Source organism: Paecilomyces variotii (assembly GCF_004022145.1).
Source record: "Paecilomyces variotii strain CBS 101075 chromosome Unknown C8Q69scaffold_2, whole genome shotgun sequence".
NCBI classification, from domain to species: Eukaryota; Fungi; Ascomycota; class Eurotiomycetes; order Eurotiales; family Thermoascaceae; genus Paecilomyces; species Paecilomyces variotii.
In genome coordinates this window covers 1,607,208-1,619,523 of record NW_021167141.1, presented here as the reverse complement: position 1 = coordinate 1,619,523, position 12,316 = coordinate 1,607,208, and the positions used below count along the sequence as shown (strand labels likewise).

The 12,316-nt window shown below is 49.9% G+C and overlaps 4 protein-coding genes across 4 annotated transcripts; 1 reads left to right on the top strand and 3 right to left on the bottom strand.

The window, feature by feature from the left end:
* Positions 1-296: 296 nt before the first annotated feature.
* On the bottom strand, positions 297-714 carry C8Q69DRAFT_504462 (Yippee/Mis18; the record flags this gene model as incomplete). The annotated part of the gene is made up of 2 exons (XM_028632594.1): positions 297-530; positions 616-714. The coding sequence occupies 2 exons, from the start codon at positions 712-714 to the stop codon at positions 297-299; spliced, it is 333 nt and encodes a 110-aa protein (XP_028487451.1).
* A 1,059-nt stretch (positions 715-1,773) lies between these two features.
* C8Q69DRAFT_150036 (hypothetical protein) lies at positions 1,774-4,125 on the bottom strand. Its single transcript, XM_028625535.1, has one exon. The coding sequence runs from the start codon at positions 3,657-3,659 to the stop codon at positions 2,175-2,177; it is 1,485 nt and encodes a 494-aa protein (XP_028487450.1). The 5' UTR covers positions 3,660-4,125; the 3' UTR covers positions 1,774-2,174.
* A 606-nt stretch (positions 4,126-4,731) lies between these two features.
* On the bottom strand, positions 4,732-7,038 carry C8Q69DRAFT_504460 (cobalamin-independent methionine synthase MetH/D; the record flags this gene model as incomplete). Its single annotated transcript, XM_028632593.1, has 1 exon — positions 4,732-7,038. One exon carries the CDS (start codon positions 7,036-7,038, stop codon positions 4,732-4,734), a length of 2,307 nt encoding a protein of 768 aa, XP_028487449.1.
* Positions 7,039-7,938: 900 nt separating this feature from the next.
* Positions 7,939-10,546, top strand: C8Q69DRAFT_150006 (Ypt/Rab-specific GTPase-activating protein). Its single transcript, XM_028625534.1, has 6 exons — positions 7,939-8,043; positions 8,097-8,214; positions 8,267-8,425; positions 8,497-9,014; positions 9,060-9,202; positions 9,262-10,546. Exons 1-6 carry the CDS (start codon positions 8,021-8,023, stop codon positions 10,398-10,400), a joined length of 2,100 nt encoding a protein of 699 aa, XP_028487448.1. The 5' UTR covers positions 7,939-8,020; the 3' UTR covers positions 10,401-10,546.
* Positions 10,547-12,316: the final 1,770 nt, after the last annotated feature.

Sequence of the window (12,316 nt, the reverse complement as noted above, 5' to 3'; positions counted from 1 at the left end):
GATGTGAGAGTAACAGTGGGAGAGTTCATGATTTCACCAAGCTAAACGTCAAATCGCGCCTAAATCTCAAGCCTCCAAGTCTTCCAGTCAACTCCGAATGTTCTGATGAAGGTGCATGTTTCCCTCAAACGCCTTCGTCCGGACCATCCACCGAAACGAAATCAAGTTATTGCGCCTTCCAGAAGGTCTGATGGGATTGTTGAATCGTATTTCGTCCTGAGCGCCAACGAAGGTTCATTCCAATCTGGGCTCCCTGGGAGTCTCTCGAGCGAGCCCTTCCGCAGATAGCCGTGCTTCTAGCACACCACGCAGAGTAGCTCCTCTTCTAGGATGAATTTCCCTTCCTTGTACTTCTCACTGCCTTCGTATGCTTTGTCATATTTCCACCCTACCGTCTCTTTGCACTGCCTGCAGGCGATGTCTCGGACCACATGTCGACCAGTCGTCATGTTGCGTTCGACGGCCTCGGCTTGGGTGATGTTGACTACTGTGTTGAACAAGTACGCTTTACCATGCTGACCGCGGAAATTCTAGACATCCAAGAGCAATCAGCGAAAGCTCCCGTGGAACCGACCAAACGGCCAGTCATACAAAAGACACTGGAGGCCTGCTTACCCGGCTGATGATATCGTTGTAGTCCGCCAAGTGCGTTTTGCAGTGCTTGCACCCAAAAATCTTATTCGAAGTGAGGTAGACGTTGTACGAGAGACCCATGATGTCGGCTCTTTCCCTTATGTATGCTATGTCCTGCACGTCTTGCCTGGAAGGGGGCGTTGTACCGTCAGCCTCCGGAGGCCTAATAAGAGGTGCTGGCGGATTTTCTTCTGGGCGGGTAGTCGGAACTCTATCGGAACTCTAGTACCAGCGTACGAGAGCGATTTGAAGACTGGAAATCCTCGTAAAGCTCTTTCTGAGAGATGTTGCGTGGGTTGAGGTTGTGGTAGAGACTCGTGCCGCGCGGGGAATCTGGATTCTGATAGCCACCCGCTGTCCGGGGAAGATGATCACTTAAAGAGGAACCAGTTTCAGCTGGATCACAGTCCTAGAATGTCACTGCGTTCAGCTCAGGACAGCCTGGAACTGTATAACCAGAACGACGGCTCTCTTATGCGGAGTTCCTTCCTGAAGGATCGCCGCAGTAAGTGAGCTGAAGCCTGAAAGGTGGCACCCGTGCGTTCGGCCGTGGGCTGTAGGTCTGGCGGGATGTGGTGGTTTCAAGTACCTATCCGGGTTGACGGGCTCACCACCCTATCGCTCCAAATGAGGCCTCTGACTCAGGATCTTGGATCGTCGCGGGGACGAGAGAGATGGCAGGATGGAGTTATCGGGTGACTTGCACTGCCGGGGTGGAAGAAGCACCCGCCGGGCGGTGTCACGCTTAACTTTGGTGCAACTGGAACCCCATGGGAAGAAGCTTCGGCCCACGCGCGACTAAGACAGATGGATTCGGATCATGGTCATTTTAAAGAGAAATGAGAGAGAAGTCAAAAGAGGCTAAGATACTGTGTAGCACGAGCACTGGATTGCCCTACCAGCACCCGGATCGGGAGGCCATCCAGCTATCTCGAGTCGTGCCTGCTTATCAGTAACCCGCCGACCAACTCCCCCCTATCGTTCCTTATCCGGCACGCCGCTTCTAGTAAATATCCACACCTTGACGAGCTCACATGGACTTACACAGAGAATCCTGTCTACCTTGCATAGTTAAGACCTCCTGGTTGTAGATTAGCTGGATGTGGTTACAATATTCCTATACAACAACAATTTTAAAACATTGGCTTACAGATTAACGAGTCCTGCAGGACCATATTCGAAACGATACTATGTTACTATTTATAGCGATCCGACGTCAGCTATGTTTCCATGACAGACGTATACTGAAGCGACTATAAATACCGTGACCTTGTAATCAACTTGAAGCCGCATCGACTAGAGTTCGTATCCTTGCTCCGGATGGGCTGCTGGTAATCACACTTGGAGGTTTACGGCAAATGGTGACAATGGCATGAACATAGATGGTTTAATTTCGTATTGACTGTCATAAGATCATATATCGGAAATGGTGAGGAGTAGCAGAGCCATTGGGTATCTTGGACAATGATACACTCAGACATATTGCCCAAGTCCCCTCGAGCTGTTCGCGATCAGGGATGGTGGAGAGGAGATAGCCTAAGTCAGCGTTGATTCAGGGACTTGGAGTGTTCTTCCCAGAATTGCTTGCAGTCGGTATGTCCCCAGTATTCTGCCCACCACTCTCCAAAACTGTCTTGAGCGTTGTCATCGATCTTTGGCAATCGTTCGTCTCTCTTCAACCCGCACAGGGCGCATGCATGCGGGGCCTTCAAGGCACCCTTTACAGTATCCACAGGTGCATGCACTGCTATAACTGGGATTGGACGCTCCCCAGCTGATATTATCAAAGAGTTGAATAACGCAGCCCGTCGACGCCAGGCGTCTAGTACTTCCACAGCCTCCTGCTCCTCCTTAACGTTCTCACTTTTGCTGACAGAACTGAGCTTCATCCCGCCTTGCTTTCCAGAACGAGCCGGGCCGATCTTAGTGCTCTGGCTTAGTACAATGTCTCTTTTCCATCTTAGAGTGCGGCCAGCAATGATTCTGGAAGCCACTTTCAGTGTACAAGCAAGGTTGAGGACCAAATAGAGGGACATCGCGCCTTTATTGGGATCTTTCTTTGCTTCAGTAGTATCTTCTTGAAGGCGCTCAAATAGTGGAGGAAACAACTGTAGTAATACAGATGGTGGAGGTATATTGGTCGGTCGAACCTGTGATTGCGAGACCTGGCTTGTCTGAGGCGTGCGTGCACTTCTGGAACTCGCAGCTGCAGGGAGTGAAGGCGCTGGTGTATCATTCACAGTGCGCTTACTCGAGTTCTGTTTCTTAACTTGCGTATCAGGGAGTGGCTCTTGGGTGGTAGGTTTCCAATCGTCGGCATCAACAAAGTCTCCCCATTCATCGAAGGAATCTTGCTCGTCCTTGGCAATAGGCGCTTGCAGAGTACTTAGAGTGTTGCCTCGGGGACTTGAACGATCTTCCGTAGAAATTTTGCCGTTTATACTTGCGGACGGTTGCCTCGTTTCGACTGGCGGTGCGTTATCTTCGACTGACAGTAGATCCATCAAATGGGTAACTCCAGAAGAGCTTCCAGATACAGTTTTACTAGTCGAATTTGTGCCAATTGGTGCTCTTGGGGCTGCCGCAGTTTGGGCGAAAGCCAGATTTGGTGCAGGGGTCACCTTCGGAGCAGAGCTCACGTTTGGGGCGAAGACATCTTCCTGGTCATCAGGCGTAGTCTCTGGGGCCTCAAATTCACCCCATTCATCATCGTCATCAGGAGGAGCATCTTCAATGGTCGCATCAAACAAGACATCAGCACCACTGTCGTCGTGGCGCCAAATACTCTCGGCCAAAGGCGGGCTTGAAATAGGTGATTTGGCACTGGTGTGCCCTGCTCCTTGAAATGACCCAAAGTTAACGGTCTTTGAGTCACTGCTGGAAGGCTGTGCCGGGACATCTCCGGAGAAATCGAGATCAGGAATGAGAGAAACATTCTGAAAACGTTGTTGCGACTGCCTCGAGGCATTTTGAGTAGGCTCCGAGCCCGAGCCCGAGCCGAATTCGGCCAACAAGTCTGCCGACATTATGGGTAGGGATTGTGAATCTTCACAGAGTCTGATGGAAGTATAGGAGAAATGACTCCTTGGTGCTCTATTGTCCTGCCCCGGATCGTCTGTGAGGTTTTGGACAGTTCCTGTGTCCTGACGGCTGCTGTCATTGGACCATCGCTCTCGCTCACTGCAAGTGAATTGTAGCAAGTGTTTCTCTTCGACCCTGACAGCGAATATTTTCCTCGGAACACGAAAAATGGATCCCAGGAAGATGGCCGTTGAAGGTATGGTATAGTCTTTGCAAAGATACAGATCTTGCTAGTAGCAGTGCAGCTATTATTAGGTAGAGCTTGCAGCGACCCGGATGATGACGGCGCTCGGTTCGACCTTGACAGTGGGGAGCCAATAAGAACAAGATCACGGCAGACCATACTTACAGAGCGTCCTACGATTTCTCTCTCTCTCTTTTTTTTTTTACCCCTTAAGCAGCAATTCTAGATGATCTCCATATATTCAAGTATTACTTAACTCCGCTACTACGTCTGTTTGCAATTCTTGGAATTAACAAAAGGGTCTGTTAATGTGAATACTGTCTCGCGTCTAGGAATTACCGAGCGTACATACAGCGTGAAGTATGGAAAACCAACGCTTCTGAGGCCTACTAAAGTTGCAAGATTAATGATGCCAATGACGTGTGAAGAAATACGAAAAAAAAAGAGTTAATTCCCGGAGGAAACCTGTGGTGCTGATATCGAGCAGGCTGCGGACCGTCCATGCGGTTCCATAAGCCTGCACCATTAGAAATTCTATTTTGTGACGCCGTTTAATACATCAAATCCGCTTTTATGCTAGCTCAGGACTGGATCTCTTGTTGAAGGGATCATAGTCTCAGACATGTTGAACGCCTATTCCCTAACCACCCAATTGCAACTTGTTGAAGCAAATATAGCTTGATCGTCTCCATGCCCGAAAAAACGCCGCGTTGAGAATGGCGCCTATTTTGGGGTATCATCATCATCTCATCATCTCAAATTCATAATGTGTTGAAAGTTTGTTGAAAAGGAAATGGAACTGATAAGTTCCTGAAAGAAGTTATAAGGCATGTTTAAGCCTTGTACTGCTCACGGAAAGACTTGGCAGCGTTGACCATGTTGGTCAGAGCAGGCTTGACCTGATCCCAGGTTCTGGTCTTCAGACCACAGTCGGGGTTGACCCACAACTGCTCGGGCTTGAGGTACTGAAGCATCTCAGAGATGCGCTGCTTGATCTCCTCCTCAGAGGGGACACGAGGAGTGTGGATATCGTAGACACCAGGTCCGATGTGGCGAGGGTAAGCCTCGTCGATGAAGACCTTGAGAAGCTTGGCGTCGGATTTGGAGTTCTCGATGGAGAGGACATCAGCATCAAGAGCAGCAATGGCGTGGAAGAAGTCCTGGAACTCAGAGTAGCAGAAGTGGGAATGGATCTGAGTGGAATCCTCAACACCAGCAGTGGAGAGCTTGAAGCTGTCGACAGCCCACTTCAAGTAGGCATCGCGCTCCTTGCCAGAGCGAAGGGGCAGACCTTCACGAAGGGCTGGCTCGTCAACCTGAATGACGTAAATGCCATTCTTCTCAAGGTCAACAACCTCGTCACGGAGGGCAAGGGCAAGCTGCTGGGCCTGAACAGACTGGTGGACGTCGACACGAGGGAAGGACCACCGAAGGCAAGTAACGGGTCCAGTAAGCATACCCTTCATAGGCTTCTTAGAGACCGAGGCAGCGTACTTGCTCTCCTTGACAGTCATAGCAGCGGGGCGGGAGATATCACCGACAATGATCGGGGGACGAACGCATCGAGATCCGTAAGACTGGACCCAAGCGTGGGTCGTGAAAACGTAACCCTCGAGTCTCTCTCCGAAGTACTGCACCATGTCGTTACGCTCGGCCTCACCGTGCACGTAGACGTCAAGGCCAAGCTCATCCTGAATCTGGATGCACTTGTCGATCTCGCTGCGGATGAATGCGTCATACTGCTCCTGAGTGATCTCACCCTTGGTGAACTTGTTTCTCTGGATTCTGATCTCCTGAGTCTGGGGGAAGGAGCCGATAGTGGTCGTAGGGAAGAGGGGAATGCTGAGGTGCTTCTTCTGCTGAGCATAGCGAGTCTCGAATGGAGACTTGCGGTTGTGCATCTCAGGAGTGACCTGGCTCTGGCGTTCCTTAACCTTGGGGTCGTTGGTACGCTGAGATTCAGCACGAGACTTGATGGCAGCAGCGTTGGCGTCAAGCTCGGACTGAACAGAGGCAGGGCCTTCGGTAACAGCCTTGGCAAGGATCGCGACTTCACGGACCTTCTCGACGGCGAAGGAGAACCACTGGTAGACTTCCTCGGGCAGCTTCTTCTCGTTGGCGAGGGTGTGGGGAACGTGGAGGAGGGAGCTGGAAGTAGCAACAATGACACGCTCCTTGCCGAGGGCGCTGATGGCGGTGTTGAGGATGTCAAGAGTCTTCTTGAAGTCGTTCTTCCAGATGTTACGTCCGTCAACGACACCAGCAGACAGAATCTGCTTGGGACCGAGCTGCTTGATAACCGGCTCAAGCTGCTCGGGGTTGCGAACCAGATCAACGTGAATACCCTTAAGGTTGGCAAAAGCAGGCAGAACATCGAAGTTGTGAACAATGTCTCCAAAGTAAGTGGCCACGATGAGCTCAGGTGCGGCAGCACCGAGGGATCCAATGGTCTCGTAGGCAGGCTTGAAAGCAGCCTTGACCTCGGGTCTCAGATCGAAAACAAGAACCGGCTCGTCGATCTGAACATTGTCTGCACCAGCAGCCTTGAGAGCCTTGAGAAGCTCGACATACACGGGGACAAGCTTGTCAATCAGGGAAATGGGGTCGACGGTGGAACCACGGTCGGCCTTTCCCAGAGCAAGGAAAGAGACAGGTCCCAGAATAACGGGTCTGGTATTGATTCCGGCCTCCTTGGCCTCGAGGAACTCCCGGACGGGCTTAGGGTCCTTGGCCAGGGTGAAAGTCTGGCCATCCTTAACGGTGGGCTTGGTGTAGTGGTAGTTGCTGTCAAACCATTTCACCATCTCCAGAGAGGGCACATCAACACCACCCTTCTGGTGACCACGGCCCATGGCGAAGTACTCGTCGAGGGGGCTCAGTTTCTGAGCGCTGTAACGCTCAGGAACAGCACCGAAGAGCTGGATGTGGTCAAGGACCTGGTCGTAGTACGAGAAGTCATTGGAAGGGATGATGTCGACACCGGCATCCTTCTGGATCTTCCAGTGAGCAGCACGGAGTCTCTTTCCCTCAGCCAGGAGATCAGCCTGAGAGATCTTGTCCGCCCAGTAAGCCTCAGTAGCCTTCTTGAGGTCTCTCAGGGCTCCCATACGGGGGAAACCCAGAACGGAAGACTGAACCATTGTGGCTCTGTATGACAAAGAATGGAATAAAATAGGTAGAAAATATTTGACTTCCAAGCAAAAAGAAGCCAAATATGAGAGAAGGAAGAGTGATGAGGAAAGAAAGAAGAAAAAAAAGGACGCAGAGGAGGGGGAAAGAGTTTTTCTAAGCCCCGCGATGACAGTCAGATCTGGTCACGGATATACGTAGCCCCGAAACGCCGGACTGGGGCAGCGGGAGGAGATCCCCGCGGCGAAGCTACGGACGGGACGTCGGTGAGCCTGACTCGTCAGAATCGTGCCGGTCACGGAATCCAGAGCGTCTAGCTCTTAATAATTTCTGTTTCCACCGGAAATCGCGCAATCGAGGGCCCCTATTCGGACACTTCTGCTATGCAGCCTATGCTAGACCGGCAGAGTCTCGGACTTTGGTAGTGCTAGTGTCACTAGGGAATCTTATGTCGATCTCCAGGCACGTGATTCAGCGTTTATTCTCGTCTGAAGGACATCATCACGATAGAGACTGCAGATCCTCAGAGACCGAAATTTTGTAACAATCTCTGTCCTCTAAAGATATGGAGCACACTAGTTACAGGTAGGAGGAATTAGCGAGCTAAAAGCTCTTCTGTCACCTGTGCCGTATTTGTGGCTTTTAACGTTTCATCAAAGTGGCGGGGTGGATGTTACCATATGATAATTTTTAGTTACAATTTTTCTTATCCATAAATCGCAATGATCATGGGAAATGGTCTTAGTCTCCAAACAATCATGTGTCAAATGTCAGTAAGAACATATGAGTCTGTAGGGCTTGGTTGGATCATGGGTTAACCGCAAGCAAGGCAGAGAATGTCTTGATCTGGCTCTGCAAGTGGCTAGCCGATAAGTAGCGGCCAGTTGTGTACCTAAGGCCCTCCCCGCGATCATCACGATCCATGTTCCTCGCTCTTTAAATTCAAACCACGCCAAACCCGCCCCGCCCTCGTAAATAGCTACCTGGGATGCCATGAGAACCGTCGAAGAGTCAAGGTTAGTCCAAAAATAACAATCAGAGCCGAGCATGAGTTCATGATTTCTTCCAGGAAGAGGTGGGACGCCATCTTCCAAAGCAGCAAAGGGCCCTCCGACTTAAAGCGGGCCCTCAAGTTCGAAGACGATAGCGATAATTGCGACGACACCTTGAGATCGGTTTATTGGAAGGTCAATGACAACGGCCCAACATATGGGTGACTAACTGCTGACGAGAACGAAGGCATTCCTACTCTACAATGACCTCGATATCTCAGAATGGCCGTCAAAGATAGCCGACTCGCGGAGCGCCTACTCCGCATTACGAGACCACTTCTTGAAATATATCGAGCATCCGGATGACCTACCATCAACCGCTGACCCACTAGCGGAGGACGAGGAGGTATGCTACTCTCAGTCCGCTGCCGTGGCGTCTTAATCTTCGGACATCTGACCTTTATTGTGCCTCAAAAGTCTCCATGGCAGTCCCTCCGGCGCGACGAAGCGATAAGAGCAGAGATATACCAAGATGTGGAAAGATGCTTGCAGGATAATCACTTTTTCCGGGAGCCTTCTACAAAGGCTAAGATGTTGGATGTATTATTCATATATACCAAGCTTAACCCAGATCTTGGATACCGGCAGGGCATGCATGAATTGCTGGCACCCGTGTTATGGGTAGTGGAGCGTGACAGCATTGAAAAGAAATCTCTACAAAGCATGGGCGATGATCAATCTTACGATGATCTGATGTTGCAAGTGCTCGATGAAACCTTTATCGAGCACGATGCTTTTACTCTGTTCTGCACCATCATGCAAGTCGCTAGGGTATACTACGAACCTGGTGAACAACGCTCCGGAGCTGGCCAAATGGATGTGGCCCCCATCGTTAATCGCTGCCAGTACATTCATCAGGGTCTCTTAACAGTTGCTGATGAAGGACTTGCTGAGCATTTATATGCCATTGAGATCCTTCCACAGATATTCCTCACGTAAGTCAGGAGTCGCTTCCCTATGAACATGACTGACAGTCCAAGGCGCTGGATCCGCCTATTATTCGGTCGGGAGTTCCCGTTTGACGATGTTCTGGTTCTCTGGGACTTCATTTTTGCAGAAGGCCTACGCACAGAGCTGATTGACTTGATTTGTGTCGCAATGCTTCTGCGGATTCGCTGGCAACGTGAGTGTCCTATCTGACACTGGGGAATGACTGTGCGTCAATTGATTTTTGAATACTAGTCTTGGAGGCCGACTACCCAATGGCACTCTCCCTACTACTTCGCTATCCATCTCCGCATCCGCATCCGCCTTGGACATTCGTACAGGATGCACTATACCTCGAACAAAACTTGACAGCCGATAGAGGATCTTTTCTGATATCTAAGTACTCAGGAAGACCACCTGAGCGGTCTTTCCAACACCAGACGAGGCCAATGCTCGCTAGGACGACGTCGCTTCGTACAGAGTCCAGGGGCATCAGCGGGAGCAGTTCTCCAGGCAGATCACCAGCCAGAAGCAGCCAAAAGAATCTCGAGACGATCTTCCAGGATGTTTCTCAGGGGATCCAGCGTCGAACGGAAGCGTGGGGAGTAGCAAAGGCTGTCAGGGGAGCCATGAACGAGGCTAGAAGAAACATACAGACAATTCAATCTAATGCGTCATCGCCTACCTCGAGGCCTTGGCAGAGCCCTTCCAGCTCACAGAGCCCACCACGGGTTAGAGGACCGCACGTGGCAGAGCTGAATAAGAAGATCCAGCTTCTGGAAGATCGCAACAAGCGGCTTTCGCGGATGCTGGGTGAAGCGCTCAATGTCCTCCAGTCACAGAAATCGCAGACTGGGGAAGCAGAGCAACCCACTGATACTACTTCGAGGGAGGCATTCGATCAAGCGTTGGCGAAAGCCCGTTCTGTTCAGTCGTATCTCGAGGACTCATCCAAAGCGATAACACCTTCAGACAGATCACATGAAACAAGTGTTCAGAAGAATGGCGAGGATCGTGTAAAGCAAGGAGTAGTCCGCCCCGATGTGCACGGGACCAATGCAACCCAAATTACACCGACTCTACCACAGAGCGGTGGAATCGCAGCAAACACCGCTTCTAACCCCAAGCCAATACAGCCAGTACCGCTCCGCCCAGCACAGCGACACGCCCTAGCAGACTCAGAGTTTTCCTGGATGCTTGGTGATAAGCGCCATCACTCCAGTTTTGTAAGTTCCGCTTCGGTGCCTCCGGAGCAGAGTCGGCATGGCGACAAGATCAGACAGAACTCTCTTTTCACCGATGGAAAAGGCGAGGAAAATCGGAAAAAGTTCGCCGTGGGTGATGATGATGACGATGGTCTGGTGCTGAGTAGTCTTGGCGGCACCAATAGCTGAAGACGAGCAGAGTGACAGAAACACAATAATACTAGGTAGACTTGCTAATGTTAGGTTCATACCCGTTACCATATTCCTATTCCCATTCACAGCGAGTGATCAACGTCCTACTGTAGTAGGTATCATAACTTGATCATGGTTCAGAGACGCGAAATTCCATTTCCATCTCCCGCTACGCGTAATAAAGGCACGAAGAGATATATGGACTACTTTTCTCCACACCCACCGTAGAGTATAGCATACAGATCCCTCTAGAGCCAATGGGACTCGAGAAGCCGTGAACGTAGAAATTATATCATATTAGAAAATTCCTCACAATCGCCCCCTCTTAGCGCGTGAAATGCGAGATAAGTTCTAAGTAATGCTAAGATCCGCGACATGCATCTCACTGTTCCCACCTGGCTGGCTGAATTTCCGTAGAAGTCAACTTTCAATGCATCGTGGCTTGAACTATCATCTAGGGAGGGCTGGAATTCCGGTGCATAAGGCAAAAGGAGAGAAATGGAACCCTATTATGGTCATGTGTAGAATAGATTGTCTGGTATTTGTAGCTTTCGTAATCTATTTGATTATTTTACAGGTTATGATTTGGGGGTTCAATATCATTTTCCAGTACATATAATCAGGGTATATCACCTGACCGGGCCCTGCATGTTCGCATGTAGTTCACTTTTGACTCTCGTCGAGGAAGAATGCATATTATTACTATTTTTCGTTGCAAGAGAACGATTTCAGTCGCCAAACCCTGACCCTTTTTAGACCTCGTAGCCGATATGGTAGTTCCAATAGCCCAGGGTCAAGCTTTGAGAGGAAGATTAGAGATCTACACCGTGACAAAGCAACTTCGGGATTGTGAATCACATACGAGCAATATTTCAGTGACATTACCTATATAGTGCCTCAACAGATGAGAATGTTATCGTCAAAAGCATTCGCCATGTTCGTGCAGACTCGACATATGCTGGACGAGACGATCCTATTGGAACGCCTATTTTCCGCAGCCCTGAGGCCCATCTTCAGATGAGCTGGGATACCGCGACTGACATCGGGCCCTTCGGGGCAATTGTAAACCTTATTGAGATCGAGCGCCTCAGCTATAAGCTCTGTTATGCTAATATGATGCAGCTCATTAGCATCCTCTATGGAGGTAGGTTCCATATATTCAAACCAGATGTTCCAATATATCACGAAGATTATGAAGTCAAGATCATCATGAAACATAATGGAAGTTCTGGATCATTCTCAGAATCTTATGAGGAGATTGCAGACTAAAAAAGGCTGTCCGTCCTGACATGGATTATGCAAAATACCCCTCGGGAGATGATGAAGCCATTCCACCTCACGACAACGCGAGAGATTTGCGAGGATGACAAGAAATTGATACTCAGGATAATGAAGCCCGATCCTAGAGATAGGCCAAGAGCCAAGGAATTATCAGAGGATGCGTGGTTTCGCGATATGCACTCTAATTCTGATGCGACGTGTAACCTTGGATCGCAGCGTTTGGCAGAGTGACTGGAAGTATGGAAGGACGAGTGAGCAGCTCGGGGAGACCCACGTGACACTCCACTGAGCAAGGGGTAGAACATCTTTATTATTGTACTCAAAGCAGCAACATTCTGATAGATAGGGAAAGTCTCAGTCTTTAGAGAAATTCCAATTCGCACAGATACGCGCATATGTGTGTAAAGGCTTTTAGAGTGGAGGCAAGAGCATTTCGGCTGTTCTCGTTGGAAATTTTCATCAATCGGCTGGGTCGGATCGGGCAAGTCGATAATAGGTCTCCACGTGTAGGTATCCAGACAGGACGAAAGACGAGGGAAACTTCACGTTTTATCTGCGAGTTCAGTATCCCTATTAGGATGATGGAAACACCGGATATCCGATCAAATAAGATTTAAATGAGTGTAGATAGC

Bases quoted from the DNA above. Each gene is read 5' to 3' on its own strand.
- C8Q69DRAFT_150006 (XM_028625534.1), top strand. From the start codon at position 8,021: ATGAGAACCGTCGAAGAGTCAAG. The intron at 8,215-8,266 runs GTCAATGACAAC...ACGAGAACGAAG, and splicing joins TGAGATCGGTTTATTGGAAG to GCATTCCTACTCTACAATGA. The intron at 9,015-9,059 runs GTAAGTCAGGAG...TGACAGTCCAAG, and splicing joins CTTCCACAGATATTCCTCAC to GCGCTGGATCCGCCTATTAT.
- C8Q69DRAFT_150036 (XM_028625535.1), bottom strand. From the start codon at position 3,659: ATGTCGGCAGACTTGTTGGCCGAATTCGGCTCGGGCTCGGGCTCGGAG.